The following is a 19,741-nucleotide window of genomic DNA, read 5'->3' as shown; positions in this document are numbered from 1 at the left end:
ATAACAGAAAAGAAGAAAATAAAGCGAACCTCATAACTGACAAATGTGACTAGATATGATAGTCATAAATAAGTACTCACTTATCAAAAGTTCACTTCATGGGAGCCCGGTTAGCTCAGTCGGTAGAGCATCAGACTTTTAATCTGAGGGCCATGGGTTCAAGTCCCATATCGGGCGACCGACGATCTTTTTCTACTTTTACTCTTTTTAAAACTTATCTATTTTTTATCAAAGGTTTCCTCTAGGTTTGATAATATCATTGAAGTAAAGGTGTAGACTAAAAAATAGAGGGATTGTTTTTTTTTTAAACCCAGGGGCTGTATTCTAGTAAAACCAAGTAAATTTTCAATCTTTGAGGAGAACCTAATTTCATTTTCAAATTAAACCTATAAATGTTGAGTGAAAGTCCTTGTCAAATTCAATTGTTTTCTGTTATCGTTAATTGCCTGGCTTTTTCAATTTACTGAATAGTTTGAGAATTATTTAGTTAATTTCCCAGTTGCCGGAAATGTTGCGAACAAAGCTTCAAGAACAGCTGAAAGCCCAAGTGAGCAATGAAAGTCCCTGAACGTGATTGGTTAGATTTGGGAGCATTAACCAATCAGAAGTGGGAACGATTGTTATAGACTCAGGTCCGCGGCCATATTTGCATTCAGTAGTTCAGTTGGTGAAGGAAAATAACATGGCGAATTTGGCTTCAAGCCCCGTTCGAGAGGCTAATGATGAATGCTACATGCGAAAGTTAGAGACTATTAGAGACATCAGGTAAAGAAGTATTCGAAGAGTTATATACTGCAAAATCCGATCCAAGGCACATTTTAAGTTTCTTATCAGGCTTTTGACAAGCTTCTATCAAATGCATGCTTAACAAAAAGGCTTTTCATACATTGTGTATAATTTAGGTTTGTTCAACGCCCTAAATTGTTATTCCTTCAGTTCCTACCTACAGTGAAACTCACTGAGAGCGAATTCTCTGAGAAATTTTCCTTAAAACAAGAACCATTTCCTAGTGCTTGAAAAATGGACTGTTTTAACACCTTTAATCTAATTTAAGCTTACAAGAATGCTTGAGTTGTAAAAGGCGATGAATATGCATGGTTGTGCTTTTTTAAACGCAAAAGGTTTACGTGGAAAATGCATCTTTCAGCAGGGTCAATTGCAATTCAATACTATTTTTACTCAACAAAGCAACCTCTTGCAATGAATTTGTTGTTCTTTGTTATTTCCGAGCAAGCTTTAAATAAAAAGCTAGTTTAATGGCCGCATTATAGACTTTTCTGTCCCCTAGACTGTTTTTGTGTTCAGTGTGAAGTAGTTTTATTCTCGTGTTACCACCTATTAAATTAAAAGCTTAAAAGGTAAGACATATCTTCTTTCCGGGCCACTTCCCTTAACTATTAGTGGCCAAGCCCAAATTCAATTCAAGAAACATTGGGAATTATTATTTTTGTTTCACAAAATACCAAAAAAAATAATAATACTCATTTAACCTACGGGTAAATATGTTGTGCAAGTACTGCTGAAGAGGTTTCCTTTCAATAGATTGTGCGCCCGCCCCAGCGGTTCAAAGTTAAAAATTATACAGTCATAGCAAAAGGTTCATTTGATTGCTAAAAGTCTTCTTTTTTTATGAAATACACAGGCTAATCTAATTCGTTTAGTTCATACCATGATTTAGCTTTAGCATTGACCAGTTAATGTCTAAATATAATTAAGTTTTGTTACCTTAAATAAGGAGCCTTCTTGGTTTTCACTTAGTTTGGCAATATATTAATTATTTCATAGCCATATTGAGCAAAATGAAATGTGAAGCATGTCTTTAAAGAAAAGCATATACCAATGGTTAGGAAGTGCAGGCAAACGTGTGCTAGAGAATGCCTTTCATAATAAGTGAATATTGAATGACTGCATGTACGTGAATAAGATTAAAGCCCCCTTTAGTTTTAGGAAGAAATCCTAATGGAATCATGAATGTGGAAACAAGTAAGCAAAGTTCATATTGAATTTATTTTATTCACGTGGCTTACAGATACAATTGGCCTGTGAAGGGCAAGAAGTAAGGATCAGAGTGAGAGATATTATTGTATTTGAGATTATCAGATACAATGAATCCATTGATATGTGACATGTACAGTCATGACTGCACAGTCCTATTATTCAGTCTGTTTAGTTGTCCTAAATTTCAAGAATTATTTTCCTCAAAAAGGTCATTTGAGGAGTTCAATCAACCTTAATCTCTTGTTGGCATGGGATAGTGATGTTCAATAGCTTGATCAAATTTCATTTAATTTGAATGCCTACATGAATACACTAAAAACTTTCCCTTGAAAGTCAAGGGGACTAGAGATATCCATTAACATTTGATTGACATTTTATCATTTCTTAGCTAATAATAAACTCCCACAGGTCAGGTAGACAGACTATTCGAAATACTCAGGATTAAAGAGCATGTGAGATTTCAGTTTGACTGGCTTCCAATCTTCTAATGGCTTCACCACCAAAAAATGACTTGACAACTCTCGTGCACCCATTTATCCCGCCATTTGCTGCCAAATTCTCATCTGTCATTTGCTTTTGTACAGTTTGTAGAAATGGAACTTTGTGTTAGTTCATTTTCCCTATTTTAAAATTATTTTTACTTTGCACTTTTTTTGTTTCAGGGTTAAGACATCCCAGTTAGAGAAACTTAAATCTCAGCTCATTCAAAAGTTGGACAGTGCTGACAAGGAGAGTAAACTGTTGAAGGATTACAAAGCAGAAATGGAAGCTTTGCTGCATGAGAAAATGGCACATGTCGAGGAGCTAAGGCTTATACATGCTGATATCAATCTAGTAAGTCAACCTGAAAGTCTTTCCTTTTTTCTTTGAACTCTATATTTTTTTAACTTTAACCCATTCGCCCCTGAAAATTTTGCCAAAAAACTGGTTTTGAAGCTAGTCGAGCAGTTTTCTGGTCACTGTCATGCTATAAACTAATAAAGAGCTAAAACTTACTATAAAGCCATTTACAGGTCGTTCACCTTGCAGCCTTCTGATCCAGATGCAAAATATTAGCTTGTGAATTTCAGACATGCACAGAAAGCAAAATTTCGAGATAGTTTTGGGGTATAGAAGTGACTCAGCAGACTGGACTTTTACTTTTCACTTTCTCTCCTCCCCTCTTTTTTCTATTTTATTGCCTCCCTTTTTTTCTTTTGCTGGGCATTTAGGCTTCATTTTGGTGGGAAACGTTTTCAGGAAATCTTTTAGGATCTTAGGATTAGATAAAAGGAAAGGTGGGTGGGTAGTGGAACAAGATTTTCATGGAAATTTTCAGTTCAACAGGCCATCTGATAGGGTGTGATAAAAAATCAGAAATTGTGCGATATTTTTAGGGTAGATTGTGTGATAAGATAAGACTATTATGCGATAAATTATGCAATTTTTCAGGGCTAATTTACGTTGTTTTACCAGGTTTCAAAGGAGAAAAAGCATTTGATGTTGTTTAACAGGCAATGTGAATGTAAAGGAATAATAAAACATCTATTTTAAAACAAAATAGCCAAACCAATTATCTTGACCCGGAAAAGAAAAAAGACACTTGTTTAATATTACATGATGTCGTTACACCGCTAACCACACTGCTTGTCTCTGAAATCAAAATGGCTGCCAAAATACCGTGATCAAAGGTTTCAGATGTCTTGCAAGGCTTTTATTAGTGGTAAATCACCTAAAATATTATTAAGATTGGGAAAATGTTTAATTAAAGTTAGAATTCATTGTTAACTTCACTTGAGCTTAGCATTTTTTTACGAATTGCGATTTTCCTCAAATTGTGCAATCAGATGCGATTTGAGGTCAATTGTGCAAAATTGCACCATCGGGTAACATCAGATGGCCTGGTTCAATATTACACAGTCTTTTGCATTTTTCTCCGGTGTCCTTGACTAAATTGTGCTCATTCTGGTATGGTTTGAAAGATAGCTTCACTCTGCACAAGTTGGTGGACAAAGTTGTCCTGACCTTTAAAACCAATGACATCACAAGCTGTAGAAGAGAAATGGATCCACATTGGCAGCTCTGGGGTGAATGGGTTAAAATGACTTCTATTCAGACTTTATTAGCTGTTGCTGTTGTACCTGCTTTTTCCCATAAAATGCCTTCTTCTGTTATTTGATCAATATCTTTAGGAACCCTGACTGTGTAATTTTACAGGAATTAAAGGGCCATGGCAAATTAACCTGAAACACCAGGAGTGTCGGAGGGGGATGCTTGGGTCAATTTTTTTCTGGATACACGTGTTGCTGGCCTCTCAAGAACCCTACCCCAGTCCTTTCTGTTGTCAATTATACATTCAGACCCTATCTTGGGCACTTTTTGGACCCCAACTTAGTTACTTTCTGTCAGTTTTTAAGCTGTGTATCTTCCCATTTTTAAATCCTTCCTAATAGAATTTTCTTACCCCCCCTCCCACTCCCCAAAATCCCAAGAATGTTCATACTCCATTTTTTTTATATCAAAATAACAACCCCACTATAATCCAGCGTGCAAAGAAAATCATTTTTAGAGCTTGTCATACAGGCAAGCTGAAGCTAGCATTTACTAGCCCAGCCATCATTTCAACTAGCACCGAAAGTGTTTTGAGGAGCAGAATTGATTTCACAGTTCATTCCTCAGAAAACATCACTTGCCCGTCACGCAAGTTAAAAACAGAATTCATTGGCCCGATAGCAAAATCCCCTAGGTTAGCCCCGGGCTATCGGACAATACTTTCTTTGCATGCTGATAATCAGTCCTGTTGTGAAAATTCACCCCCATCTGGCAGCACATCCTTATAGCCTCTTGGAAGGAAGTAACCCCCATTACTTGGAGCCAGTTGGCAAGCATAAAACCTAACACCAGACTTTCATGTTCATGTAAATGCTGATCAATATTGGGCATTTGAATAAGGGTCTCTAATACCGTATTTATTCGATTAACCGCCCTGGGCGCTTCTTAAATTTTTGGACCTTGAGAGTGGGCGCTTATTTGAGGTGAGCACTTATTCGAGGCTGGGCGCTTATTAAATTTTCACCATTTTCAGCAAGTGAAGTATGTTTATTTTGCAACAAAATAATAAAAGCTACTAACAAAACGCGAAGAAGTAACAAAGCAAGGTTTCTGTAAAATACTCTGAAGAAAACTCCGTCCTTAAGGAAGTCTCTTATTGGAACTTATTCACTTAATTGGGTGGGGTGGGGGTGAGTGCTTGTTTGAGTTTGATTGGGGGGAGGAGGGGGTGGGCGCTTATTCGGGGCTGGGCGCTTATTATCTTTTTCTGCCTTTAGGATGGGCGCTTATTCGAGGTGGGCGCTAATTCGAGGTTGGGCGCTTATTCGAATAAATACAGTAATTAGATTTATAATCATGTATTAAAGGGCCTGTTCAAACGTCAATCTTTTCATGTACCAAACTCAATACCTATTTTGGTTGAACCAAATGATACAAGTTCAACAGTTGATTCAGATGTCGAACTTAATTAGTCGGGCTCAATTGATTCTTTTTCATGATGTTCAATGATTTAAAATGCTTTATACAAATGAAAATAAATTTTTAATAGTAATTTATCATTAGGTAAACTTTTGGGTCCGACACATGCAAAGTTTGATGTTTCAACCAAAGGTGCTCCATAGTTGTAATTCCCATATGTGGGCCACTCGATCTTAACTCATGGGTCGACCCAAATTAGACTTAAATCAATTACTGATTTAAACGTCGATCTTTTCACGTACTTAATTAAAGGGATTAGGTTAAGTACATGAAAAGTTCGACATTTGCACTGGGCCTTTATACTGGCCCTCAAGCTGGCAGAGGCACTAAGGCCAGCAGAAGGCTTCATCTGGTATCACAGTCAGGTGTATGGCTGTGTAACATGTCAAATTTTTTAACTCCGGGCATTTCATACTGAATTTTCCTTTCAGATGGAAAACACTATCAAACAGTCTGAAGCAGAGAGAGAAAGAGGATTGGAAACATTGAGAAGGCTGCATGATGAGTACAAACCTCTGAAGAGAGACATTGACAAAATGAGAGAGTCTCTAGGCCTTGATAAAACAGCTAGTCTCGATGAGGAAAGCAGCCTCACAGAGTAAGCTATTCATAATTAGTAAAATCCAACTAGTGGTCTACTATCACCCTCATGGCCGCTGAGTCAATAGCCCATTTGGCCTTCGGCCTTATGGGCTATTGACTAAGAGCCCATTCAGGCTGGAGGAATAATTGTTAATTACTAAGAAATGGAAATTCCATTTATATGTATTGTATATATTTTTTTCTTGTCTTGTCTACGTGTTTCCACACCACTCTGATATGTTGTTGTGGTACAGCTACCTTCTCCTCTCAAAAAAAAATTTTGAGGAGAGGGGGACGGCTGTACACTTACGTTTTTACCAATTTTGTTTGTCATTTACCCTTTAGTTAAAGAAGTAATGTACTTTCCATGACACCGGCAAATTTGATAGAATTATATACTTACGTGGCCTATTCTGCTATTGTTTTAGTTCCTTTTATAAAGGTTACTCCCAACTACCCATTCCAAAAGCAAGACAAAGTGCTGGTAGTAAATTAATTAAGAAAGATATAGGAGTTTTCTTATCAGTGTGGACTGATACTTTTTTCCAGTGCTGCTCTATTGTTAGCTTGTCCATAAAGAACTTCAATTCAATTCTATGCATTAGTAATAATAATATCAATAGTAACCTTATTAATCTCCTCAAAAAGGCTTTTCAGCTTAATTTACAATGTCACATGTCTAAAACTTAGTTTTCCTAAAATACCCTTAAAAAATGCTCTTTTATTTTAACTTTAAATACATCTAAATTAGTGATAGACTGAAACTCGACTGGGAGACTATTCCACAGCCTTTGGCCTCTGAAGGTAAACGCGCGCTCACCTGCAGCCGTCCTACAGAGTGGTATATGTAGGCGGTCCCTATTCCTAGTGTTGCAGTAGTGCGCTTCCGATCTGGTTTTAAACTTCTGACAAAGATATGGAGGTGCAAGTCCATTTAAGCATTATTTTAAATACCATGGTAGCATCCCTAACCTCAAGTTGTTTTAACAATTGGCAGCCACTGTTACTGCTTAAGAATAGGTGTAACATGATCAAATTTCCTCATTCCAGAAACTAACCGGGCTGCAAAATTTTGCACTGTCTGTAATAGCTCGATGTTTTTCTTGGTGGTATTAGCCCATACTGATGAACAATACAATAATCTACTGAATACGAGAGAATTAACGTACACGTATCAACGTACACGTATCAAACAGGTATTTTACGCGATTTATTTAACAAAAGCTACCTATACATTTCGAAGTTAATTGAGTTATTTGTTCGTCGTACGTTAAATTACAGTCCATTGTAACCCCCAGGTTTTTCGCAGACTTAGATGAAGTAATCTCCTTGCTGAGTAGTGTAATGCTTAGATCATCTGGTATCTTCATCATCAACTGCGGAGTCCCCAGAACCAGAAGTTTTGTTTTTTTCCGGGTTAATGAGTAGACTGTTTTTACAACACCATGTGGCTATGTTCCTAAGATCTTCTGTCAGCTGAGCTGCGGCTAAGGTGGCATCACGTACGGGAAATGAGAGGTATAACTGTGAGTCATCAACATACCCTACCTTAGGTACAGATGGTAGATCGTTGATGTAGATATTAAACAATGCCGGGCCCAAAATTGATCCTTGTGGTACACCATACGAGACAAGGCGGGGTTCAGATGTTTCGCAACCGATTCTCACCGACTGTTTTTTTCCGGTCAAGTAGCTTCTAAACCATTCTATTGCTTCTTTTGAGGTACCCATTGCACGTAGCTTCTTTAACAAGGACATGTGATCAATGCTGTCAAATGCCGTGGAAAGATCTAATAACACCAAGGCAGTGACTTGAAACAAGTGTATAAAGTATACAAGTCCTTCAAACAAGTATTTACATGTGTCACCATTTCAAAATTCTTTCCTCAGGTTTCTTGAACGTGTTCCTCCTGGATGGAAAGCAGAGCCACAGGAGCCACCTCCTCCTCCAGTCGCCTCGCAGTTGGCTGCAGCAGCAGCGGCAGCTCAGCAGCTTGTCAACAAGCGGGGACCTCCAGGAGAAAGGCACTTCCGGCAACAACAGCCACCACCCATGAAGGCATGCCTGTCCTGTCACCAGCAGATTCACAGGAACGCCCCCATTTGCCCACTGTGCAAAGCAAAGAGTCGCTCACGGCACCCAAAGAAGACCAAGAGAAAGCATGAAGATTAAAACTCTTGATTGGAAGATATGCATGGACTGAAGACATGGGGGCTCTCTCATCCAATGAGATTGTAATAAGTAAATTAATATTACTTTTTTAATCAATGTCTGGAATACAGGTTTTTTTAAAAATAAGATTTGGAGTAGGTGGGGAAGGAAAAACTTGCAGTAAAGACGTGATTTGAGAGCGCGAAAGGAGTGAGTTTCTGGAACAATTTTGTAATCTGGGCCTCTTAGAATTCATTTCCAGCATTCTGGAGCAAAAATTCGAGTGTTTGAACAGAACACAGACATCGTGAAATTAAATATTCTACCGTAAAATTCCGAAAATAAGCCCCTCCATGTATAAGCACATCCAAATATAAGCCCCCAAATCCGGTGACGCAAAAAACCCTCCGTTAAATCGCCCCTCCAAATGCATGTACTTGGAAAATTGCCCTCAAATACAAAGTAAAACAACACAAAAACGGTAAATTAACTTTCAACTATAAGGCTAGCCATAAAATAGGGCTAGCCCTATTGCCCTCAAATACAAAGTAAAACAAAGCAAATTTCCCTCCGTACATAAGCCACTCCAAAAATAAGCCCCTCAAAAAGGGCCTTTGAAAAGTATAAGCCTCGGGGCTTATTTTGGGAATTTTACGGTAATTAAACTGGGGTATTTTCCAAAGAAAAGAAGGCGACGAGTTCACATGAAATAGTCGGCGAATTTTGCAGGCAACTAGCTCTTCTTAAAAAACCCTGAAATGTAGGCTTGCAACTGAGAAATTTTTGCTGCGTGGGGCCTGGAACAGGAAAACTCTCGAAGATCTGATTGCTTGCCGATAATAGATCCAAGTGATTCCATGGGTTTCTTAGTTCCAGATGTCACATTAGCTGACCACATAATCAAGAAAATGCATTCCACACATTGATATTAAGTTAGTAATCTTTATTTGTTTATTATAATTTCATCGGATCGTCGGGTGTGAGAGCTCTCTGTGCTAAGTATCATTAACGTCGAGTCTGCAATTTAACTTCGTCGTTGTGCTGTTCCAGACTCTAGTAAATCTATACTGTATAGGCAAAAAATATATATATTTCCCAATAACTATTTATGCTATGTGAAAGGTACAACTGAATCCTACGAAATATTGTGTTTTATTTAAAAGAGAAATGAACAATGGCTCGTGTATCTCCCTGTTAGTGCTACTTTAGACATTCATTTTGTGTAACAGAACTGTAAAAATATAAAATACCGGTAATATGCATTCCTGTACTACATTCGAAAGAGGATATAATTACAGCATAATTGAAAATATAACAACTTCAGTAATTAGAAATCTCTAGTCATTTTTCTCTACGTTAATGCCATATTTATTACTAGAATTTTGGTAAATATCTGTGAGTTAAATTCTAGTGACTAGTGTTGCTTAGTGTTATCTTGTTTTGAATAACTAGAGCTGGTCGCTTACGGGAGTGGTCGCATGTATTTGTCTACTGCCGGTCTGTAGGAAAACGGGAGCAGTCGTTCTACTTACTTGATTTCCGGGGGGGGTACTCCTGGGAATTCTTGGTGGGGGTGTGCCGCCCGGTTCTCCAAATCCTGACCCTATTTCAGACCAAAAAATGTCATTTTCCACACCCGTTTTCAGACCAGACCTTTAAAATCCAGACCTGGCCATTAGGCAGAAATTATGGTATCATTACTCAGATTAGAGCGCAAACAAAAAAACTCTTCAATCCCATTTCGAATTCGCATATTTTTCTTTCTTTCTAACTCATTTGGAATTGCAACGGTAAAGACGTTCATACAACCCCGTAGTTCCCTCAAAAACCATACCCGATTCCAGACCAAAATGGGCAAAGTGGTATATCCGTTTTCAGACCAAAACCACGCAAAAACCCTACCCGATGGGGCGGCAGATAGCTATATAGCTTATAAAAGGGAGTACCCTCCCCCCCCCGGGTTTGATTTCAATGGGTTCATTGACCACATTACTGCAGGAATGCGCGAGTGTAGACTCAAAGCGCACTATTCACTAAATCATCGCGGGACCATGGGAACTGTTGATTGATATCTCTTCGAAGTGGCTGGGTATTCTGAGGTTCACGGTCAAAGCGGCCCCCTACACTCAAACAAAATTCCGTGGAAACCAGACCACGAATAACGGCGACGCGACAAAGTTGTTCCTTTACCCGAATTTGTTTGTGAAAAGTGGGCAGCTGTACTAACACAGCTAAAATTCACGTGGCTACACTCCAGATGACGTGTAATCGTCAGCGCTTTCAAAGTTTGACAAATTCATTCGTAAGTGAGTCAACAATATACCTAAATAAATTTTTCGTTAAGTAAAAAAAAAATGAACATGCAGTAAAAAAGCTTTTTCACCATGACGTCATTTTACCACTAGGATCAGAATCCTTCATGGTTTTGTTTTCTTGTGCAAACAGTTCAAGGTAAGGCTATTGTTATTTAAACCTTCCTAAGATTACCAAGATTTTTTGGTTGAAATCCGACGAAGGACTTGTTTGAAAGTCTAATCAATAGGGGGCAATTATTTCAAATATTGATCACTGGAGGTCTTTCCCTAAATATTTTGTTTTATTATCCTATTAAATAAAAAAACCCCATTCATCGAGTAAACTGAACATGGACTTTCCAAGTGTTTCAGAGTTGGATTCTTGATTAATTTTCAGAGCTTGAATCGTTACTGATCAGTTTTAATGGATCATATTCCACTTCAACTTGACAAGGGAGGGGATAAAAGAAAGAGAAGATGGCGAGAGGGTTGGGTGGTGGCCGATTAATCGGGGGAGGCGATTAATCTAGGTACGGTTATTATATTCGAGGAAATACTGTAATCAGCGTGCTGAGCAGAATGGACTGATGGACCAAGAAAACACTGCAACCTCTACCTGTTACCGACGAAAAAGGGAAAAAAAAGAAACAAAAAGCAAATAAAACAAAGTAAAATGATATGGTTGACTGTATGGAAATCTTTCCAAGAAATCTCAGTTACTTAGAATTGCTTATAATCTTTTAGGAACAGTGATAATTTATTAATTATAAGGTCGTTAAGATTCCTGAAACAAATCGACACCAAAGCAATAGGCTAAGGGAAACTCAATAGTTACTTACTTATATTTTAATCCTCGTCGTCTCACATCTATACAGGATGCTAAAAGAATGGCAATTAAAATACATTTTGCAGGATATCGTACTACAGGGGCGTAGCCAGGATTTTTTAAAGGGGGGGGGGGGGGGGTCACAGAGGCTACTCACCGCTGCCAGTCTCCCTCGTGTATTATCGTGTCGTATTATCGCGGCATCAAGGCCCATATTAACTAAAGACAAAAGCCGTTGACGAAAATACTTTACAAAAAAGCAAATTTTAAAAAAGTGGGCTTTTCAACAATGGCTTTTACGGCCAAGACATTGTCATGGCGTTTTCGCCACCTTAATATTGTAGGTTGTTTGCTCAAAAGAAGGCCTACCATGCCAGGGGGGTCACGGGCACCCCAGGACCCCCCACCCCCCTAGCTATGCCCCTGTACTGCACACTTATAAATTTAGAACTGGCTAATGTACACACATATTATAATCCAAACGATACCAGAAAAAACAAAAATAAATATACTGTAATATTAAAAATAAGTTTTGATGGGTCAATTAGAGTGGCAGAAGGTTCTAATGATAGGCAGGCATATACTTGGAAGGCTTCAGGACTCCATAAAAGGATTGTGCGAGGGAAGAAGGAGTACTTGTAGGCATTGGTGTTGGTGGCGACCCGGATGTGTCGGAACTTTGGGGTGTTTTGAGTGTGGGCTAGGCAGTGGGTCGGACGGAGCCGAATTGTATCGCTATAAACTCCCGAATTGCAGCTATAAACTCCCAGTTCGAATTGTAGCTATAAGCTCCCACTGGCTCAATTAAAACAAGTAATTACGCGATTGGTAAAACATATTACAAGGAAGAGAAAGAGAAAAAGAAAGAGAGGAAGAGAGAGAATAAAATATTCAGTAACACAAACCATGAATTACTATACTAATTTATAATGCTGGCTACGAACGGTAAACATTTGCTTTCAGCGGAGCAATTTTTAATCTTCGATGAGTTTAGTTATTCCAGATACTCGCGCATTACATGTGGTGTAATTAAAAAAAGTTATTTTAAGAAACTAGGCGAATTAATTTTTAGGGGTCTTCGGATTTGAAAATGACGTCATGACCACACTGAAACGTCTTTCACTTTCAATTTTTCGCCTTTCTTAAAACTTCAAGTCTTAGAGTTTTTTCCCCTGAAATTGATTAATCATTTCCTAACAATTCATTTCAAAGTCGACTTCAGCCTTGGGGAATTTGTAAATAAGAGAGCAACTTTGGTTCCCTCGATACTGAAAGATCCATTTTTGAGTTATTTATTACTTTATTCACGCCACTTGGTTTAAATAAGTTCATCGATGCATGTTAATGAGCCATTTAAAGAATCTCTTAAGAGTCTTACTGATTGCCATGTCAACAGCGATGAATACAAAACACTTTGAATGGTTGATTTTCTATTTGTTGACACCTTTGTGAAGAACAATTATCATAGATATTTGATGTGTTGTTCTATGCATAAAAGACAAATGTTTGCATTCTGTTTTTAAAAACCATCGGATATAACAAGGAAACCCAAGGAAGAGATTTGACTTAGCAAGTCACCAGTAAGGGCTCCATGAGATGATGCTATTTTTTAGCTCGAAGAATCCTGGGTGTTTTAATTGCCCTTAGGTCGGAAAACGAATGATTGACTCTAAATGAATTATTATCCCGAGAAAACAAAAGATGAGATTCTATTCTTAAACAAAGGACTGTAATCTATTGAGTTTGTCAGACTGAATAATGATATCTGAATTCATTACTTAAGTGAGCTTCGTTCGACCTACTCAGTCATTGAAGAGGATTTGTGTAGTATAGATGAAATTCAATACGCCAATTATATGGTGCTCGGCAAATTAATCGGTCATTGCAAATTTTTTGGTACCTGGTTTCTTGCAACTAAGGGACTAGAGACGAGTGATACTCATTATTTTATTTATGAACGCTTGTTCTCTAGCTAACTCTTGAGGGATGACATATACAAATCAGTCGACCATGTTTCCCTGTTTGTTATCTCATATAACGTCGGTCAATGTCCATTGATGGCTTGGCGGCAAACTGTGTTTTAAATTCCTTAAAGTGGTATAACTATGGGAAACGGCAACACAACACCAGTAGGAACTGTTCGGAGAGTGATACAAGCAAATCAGAAGTTTAGAGCGAAACTTGAATTGTGGGAGAATGACCGCAACCAACGGGAACCGTGGAAATCGATTCTCCAAAACGGTCCTTCCGTTGTTTACGAGAAACGGAAACAAGTGATACAAGCACAAGACGAGAGATCGATAAACGATTTTAACTCTCTTCTAGAAGGAAAAGTTCTCTCAGATTCAGCATGGACTCTGCCGACGAAGGAAATTGCTGTGTTTTTGAGCTCGACGTTCACGGATATGTCAGTGGAGAGAGATTTACTGATGGAGGATGTTTATCCGTATCTACGCGAATTTTGTCGACGGCTTGGTTATAATTTTAGTGTGGCTGACATGAGGTGGGGAGTGCGGGACGAAATGACAGACGAACATCAAGCAGTGGACATCTGCGTGACGGAAGTACAGCGATGCAAGTTAGTATATCATTCTATCATTAAGTAGCGATCCTGTCACGATAGATGTCCTCGGAGTTTTAATGAAGGATCATTAAGAGACAAGTAGTTCATGTTAGGCTCCATATGGTCGGACTTTCCTACAGAAGGTATACGGAAGGGGTACCTTTTCTCTGAAAAATGGCATATATAAGGTAAAAGGTTGAACCTCGGGGTTGTTGGCACCCCCGGACGTCCGAGTTTTTAACAAAAGCATTGGTCTATTTATAACGACGAAATTCTTTATAGAAATTTCTGACATTTTGCAGATGCAACCTTAAATTGATCTAACTGTAGACCAACCGGTTTCAATTTGCAATGAGATCGCCCCATGTAAGGACTCCAAGACAGTCATGTATTCTGGATTCTACGCCGTGGATTCCGGATTACAAGTACTAGATTCCAGTCTTTGTCAGTGGGATACTGGGATACTGGTCGATACTGGATTCTATATAATCGTTAGTGGGATTCCGGATTCCAAAGGCCAGGATCCCGGGATTCCACTGGCAAAATTTCCCGGTTTCAGGAATCCCGATTCCCTGACATGGGGCAAAAGAGATGTTTAGCCACGAACTGTGGCATACACACTGGTTATGACCTCCTGAACGTGACTTAAGAATAAAATCTCTGAAGCGATCGATCCCGGAGAGGTAAAACTATAAGAGGGAACCGTCTTTTTGGCTGTACTGAAAATAATATGCTACCTGTCTCCAACCTTGTCCACCAAAAAAAAAATAATAATAATAATAAATAAATAAATAGATAAACGGAAACAAGTGCTACAAGAGTGTCTCTCAAATATAGTTTTCAGATGATGAACCCCATTTTATGTAGCGTGCGATGCTGTCCATTTCTAGTGTCGTGTTAGGGGAGCTGCGCGAGATAGCGTCATCTTCATCCTTCCACGTGCTGCGCTTGACTCTCTTGGTAACGAGGATCCAAATGGAGAGCTTGCTCGCAGGCTATATCTAATTTTGTCCGAGTCCTGTTGATATCCATATAATTATTTGTCAGAAATGAGTCTGTTGGACCGTATATGGTTTGCATTATTGGCGACAAGTACGGCTTCAGGCCAGTCCCTGTTACAATAGACAAAAACATCTTTGAAATGCTGTTGGGAAGCGTCAACAGTCATCCTGGGGGCAAACGCGCTGCCGAGCTTCTTGTTCAATGGTACAAACTAGATGAAAACAGTATACCGGCAGCTTATGTCCTACAACCAGTGTCAACGTTTTATCCGCTTGCGTACAAACACCACGCAAACGATGCTGATGAAAAGAAAGGAAAAGAGGAAAGGCAGCAATGGTGGCAAACACTGGAAACAATGACAGAAGCTCTGAGGAAGGCTGCGAGTCAGATCGATTTTACAGCTTTTCCTTTAAGCGAGATGACCGAGGAGGACTTCAAGATTTCTGTGACCGAGACGGAGATAACAACTGGAATGAACGGAGAGGGTGTAGACCCAAAATACATGATTTTATTTATTCGGTCCCTTAAAGAACTACATGAAATGGACCTCAATAACAATAAATTTACAAAGCGTTTTGTAGACAAGGGAAATGCAAGTGAAGCAGTTAGTACAAAAACTTTGTTGCAGAGTCTCAAAAGTAAATGCCAAGAGGTAATACCTGAAGACAATATATGCAGGTTAGTGATCATAGTAAAATTAATCATGATTTTGCAATTTTTTTTTGAGCCACGGTACTTTTTAACTTGTAAAGAATGGTTCAAATTGCCCGCTGCTACAATCATGGACTAAAGTCCTTGGGACAGTCAGAACGTAACTTCAATTTTATACGTTTAACAAGTTATGTCGCAAAAGCAGTGCTGTCTTTTTACTTTTCCATGTCCCCTCCCCCCTCCCCACCCAATACAATGTTGAAAGATCAAAGGAATTGTGCCTTGACAGTTTCAACACTGTCTGTGGGGTGGGGGAAGGGGATAGGGACGTACAGTGTTGAAAGTGCGCGGATATAATTTCGCCTGTGTTAAAAAGCGTTCGAACTGTACAACTGTCCCAAGACTTTTCTCCATGATTGTAGTAGAGGTCTCTCATGAGGGGCGAGACGTACCGAAAAATGAGAGTGACTGTGTTTGATGGTTTACAATTAGCAAAAAAAGTTTCCGGAAAACCTGGTTGGAAAGTAAATGGAACACGATGTTTTGGGTCAATCCAGCGGAAAATTTCCTGGAGCAAAGGAACATCTGAAAAGGTAGTTTTTTTCCGGACGGAATGTTTCAACGGAAATTCGTGTTCCATTTCTTCAAAGCCATGTTACCGGTTTTATGCCTTCGCTGCAGTGGTAAGCAACACTCTTTTCTCTCGCCTTGGGTGTGTGAAGTGACCTATTCTATTGTAGCACGGATGGGGCTCAAAAGTCCGACCTCACATGTCAAATACCTGTTGGTCACGTCGTTTTCGCTCATTAAGCCCCTGTGCAAACGGACGCAACATTGTTGGATGTTAAGTGTTGAGTCCGTTTAATTTGCACACCCTGTTTCATGTTGTTGCGTGTAATTGGGAGTTGTTGCACAAAGTTTGAAACCGGTCACACTTTTAGCTACGTGCAAACGAACGATAAAACTCCCAACATTGTTGGGAGTTATTGCGTCCGTTTGTTCGTGGGGTTTAGGATGCGTTTTGTCAAATGCAAGTAACAAGCTAAACTGAGTCGAAGAATGACTATGACTTGATAACAGCACTATGATCTTGCATGCAAAAATTCATTACTGTTTACATGAAAAATTCAATGAATGCATGATTTTAAATGAAAATGACTAAAATTGGAATGGGTATTAAAAGTCATTTTATTATCGGATCGAACCTCATATTATACATTTTGTGAACTCAGATATAGCCTCGAGTTTCAGCTTACTCAGGATGGTCATATTAACCCGTTCAAGAACAAAGAGGAAATAAAGAATTTTTGTGATCAATTCTGCCAGAAAATGATTGATGGCATTCAACAAGGTAAAGTATTGTCTAGTTTCTTAGTTTATCTACCTATAATAACCAGAAAAAAATGGTGGTGGTTTTTGTTTTACAAAAGCTGCCAGCGAGAGTCAGTCTTATCACACTGGTCATTAAAAAGCTGGATTGGCGCGAAAACGTTCATTTTTCTTTACAATTTGCTTACATTAAGTAAGAGCAATCATTCTCTCTTGGTAAGAGAAACCCTTCAATTCCAAACACCATATAATTTTCCAAAAAAAAGACCATTGGGCTCTAAAAGAGATAGAACAAATTCAACAGCAAACTCTCAGGACACAGGTAAATTAAAATTCAAAATTTAAGCTAAGCTGATTGATTTTTTTTAAACTCCTTCCAAAATCAAGTTTTGTCTTGTGACAATAATTTTTTTCTAGTTTGAAAGAAATGGTTAGTTGTAAAGTTGTGAAAGTTTGGATAAGATATCGTCTTTTATCAAGAAATAGCTTAAAAGGCCGCTGCGGAAACGCTAATTCTAGTGGGTCAGCCATAGTAATCCAATACCTGTAAGGGTTTTAACAGTCTGTGTCATGATTTTCTGATTCATTTTGTTGATAATGCCAATCACACGTCCTTAATCGCTATCGAACTTGAGAAATTACTTGGGAATGGCAAAATAGACCTGTGCAGCCGGTGTTTTATTCAGTCTCTCGTGATTAGTTTGAGCACAACTATCCCAACCAAATGCGCCATCTTACTTGTCGATTTTGATCATCAACTGGGAGGCAACTCTTGTTTCTAGTCCCCCTCTATCACCTCCTTTCGCTTTCGCAACAGTTACGGGCTGTTTATCCTCACTTTGTCCCTTTGCTAAATCTAAATGACTACTAAATTCGAGAGCAGGACGAATGGAGGACCGATATCGGAACCGCCATTCGCTACACATGCACGAATAGAAAATGTACTTTTCCATCGGAATCTATTCGTGTCCAATGGATCCGATGGACTCTATCGGAAAGACTTTCTGCCCCCTCATCTAACGTAAGTGACATTTTTCTATTAGTAAGTCTCTCAAGAATAAATGTACTTTTCCATCGGAATCTATTCGTGTCCAATGGATCCTACCCCCATGGCCACCTCCGAGAAATAATAGCCTGCTTAAGATCCGACGACGGCAGACGTCTGTGACGGCGAGCGGAAGTGAAATTACTGCTAGAAAGACTTCCGGCTGCCGTCGTTGCGAAGTTTCCCGCCGTAGCGGCCTTGTCTGTGACGTGAAGAAGGCCATTTTGCCGTCGCGTGTAAAACGTGAGTAAACTTGATCAAAATAATGCCATTTAAACACATTTTGAGCGAAATTCTTTAGCACTGTTAACAGTTTATTCTCAGTAGACCATTTTTGTCGAATTTCTAAGCGACTTAAACGATTTCAAACACGGTATTTAAATTAAATTTGTTTGCCCTCTCTAAACAGTTTGACTCGTTAATCGCCATGGACTAGGTCAACTCGACAAAGAAAGCAACCCAGTAAGTTTTACAAGTTTTTTCTTGGGTTTATTGATGTGTTTATTAACAATTATGATATCGTAGACTTGTTTTGGCATTAAATTGAGGTCCAATGGATTATGTCACTCATCTTTTCGTCAAGCCTCTCGAGGTCAAAATGTTCGTAATTCTGGTAGGGAAAATCCGGATTTTTAGATCTGTTGACATCATACAACAGTAAAAATTCATCTTCTGAAATCTCGCCATCATCGAAACTTGTCAGTAACAATTCACGAACCTTTCTAAAAGTAGTCATCACTCTTGTATTTATTTCTAAACTTCAACAGGAAAAGGCACTACATCAACCCGCCGTCGCGCGAGCTTTCTTAATGCTATTTTTCGCGCCATTGCGACGGCGACCTCACCCTAAGCCCCCTCGACCAAGTCTGCCGTCGTAGAATCTCGCCGTCGTCGGATCTTAAGCTCACTAACGTCTGAGGAACGAGACCGTGCTCACTGGTGGCGTTGCAAAATGACTGCTGTTTACTCACGCTAACCCTTATGCACTTACCCCACGGTGCGTAGCTTTTGTTCAAGCTATCTTGCTATGGAATCCAAAGGTTTGAATAGAGATTTAGTCTCTCACATGCGTATGTTTCATTTAAAGCTGTTGCCAATCATCAGATAATTGATGATCCTTTATACGTCGAAGTTCTTCACCATACAATGGTCACAAAGAAGAGAACAGAAGCATTTGTAGGCAGAAAGCAACTATTACAAAAGGTAATAGGGGCATTTCAAATAAGAGCAACATTAAGTAATTTAAGTGGGAAACGATTTTTGCTTTGTAGGAAGTTTTCAGATCACCAAGAACCAGAGTACACAGCTGTAAATATAGATATTAAGTCAAAATTTTAGGTAACTAGGTGAAGGATTTTCTGGGAACGAATATGGACTTCAAAAAATTTAGATTCAAACCTGGGGTTGAAGATACTAATAGAGAACTCAAGAAGAGCAATGGAAACGTGGAAGTTTGTTGTTTCGCAGCTTGATGCCGGAACACTTTTGTCTTACACAAGGACTTTTAACCTACCTGTAATGGCTAGTAGGGGGAGGCTCCGGGAGGGGGGGGGTCCATTTTCAAGCTTCAGGAGTAATACAAGGGTAGGGATCTCACTAGATGAAGTATGTGAAAGGGTAGGGAAATCTCTGTCATTTCTAGCCTGCGTGGCAGGCGTAAAAAGGGGAAGGAGAGGGGGAGGGAGAAAAGCACGAAAGAGGGGAAAAGGAAGGGAGCTTCCCCTCTCTCCCCTAACCCCATCCCTCTTTCCCTTTTTCCCTATCCCCTATCCCTTTCGACGCCTACTAC

At 39.1% G+C, this 19,741-nt stretch overlaps 2 protein-coding genes and 1 non-coding gene across 3 annotated transcripts in view; all 3 read left to right on the top strand.

The window, feature by feature from the left end:
• The first annotated feature begins 104 nt into the window (after positions 1-104).
• Trnak-uuu (transfer RNA lysine (anticodon UUU)) lies at positions 105-177 on the top strand. The gene has a single exon. It is a non-coding gene; the product is annotated as a tRNA-Lys (tRNA).
• Positions 178-639: 462 nt separating this feature from the next.
• On the top strand, positions 640-8,671 carry LOC140937226 (zinc finger C4H2 domain-containing protein-like). Its single transcript, XM_073386769.1, has 4 exons — positions 640-765; positions 2,661-2,832; positions 5,940-6,106; positions 7,981-8,671. The coding sequence occupies exons 1-4, from the start codon at positions 683-685 to the stop codon at positions 8,261-8,263; spliced, it is 705 nt and encodes a 234-aa protein (XP_073242870.1). The 5' UTR covers positions 640-682; the 3' UTR covers positions 8,264-8,671.
• Positions 8,672-13,287: 4,616 nt separating this feature from the next.
• The window catches only part of LOC140948625 (NACHT and WD repeat domain-containing protein 2-like), a 29,964-nt gene continuing 23,510 nt past the window's right edge, over positions 13,288-19,741 (top strand). The window contains exons 1-4 of the mRNA XM_073397893.1: positions 13,288-13,940; positions 14,973-15,605; positions 16,811-16,929; positions 19,040-19,155. Of these exons, the coding sequence (XP_073253994.1) occupies positions 13,468-13,940; positions 14,973-15,605; positions 16,811-16,929; positions 19,040-19,155 (1,341 nt within the window). The 5' untranslated portion in view covers positions 13,288-13,467. The remainder of the gene's footprint in view (positions 13,941-14,972; positions 15,606-16,810; positions 16,930-19,039; positions 19,156-19,741) is intronic.

The sequence above is a fragment of the Porites lutea genome, chromosome 1 (genome assembly GCF_958299795.1).
Source record: "Porites lutea chromosome 1, jaPorLute2.1, whole genome shotgun sequence".
NCBI lineage: Eukaryota > Metazoa > Cnidaria > Anthozoa > Scleractinia > Poritidae > Porites > Porites lutea.
This window is presented reverse-complemented; position numbering and strand designations above follow the sequence as displayed.

What these genes read in the sequence shown, in the direction of transcription:
- LOC140937226 (XM_073386769.1), top strand. Translation starts at nt 683, where the DNA reads ATGGCGAATTTGGCTTCAAGCCCCGTTCGAGAGGCTAATGATGAATGC. An exon ending in GAGACTATTAGAGACATCAG is followed by an intron (nt 766 to 2,660) that starts GTAAAGAAGTAT and finishes TTTTTGTTTCAG; the next exon opens with GGTTAAGACATCCCAGTTAG. An exon ending in TACATGCTGATATCAATCTA is followed by an intron (nt 2,833 to 5,939) that starts GTAAGTCAACCT and finishes TTTTCCTTTCAG; the next exon opens with ATGGAAAACACTATCAAACA.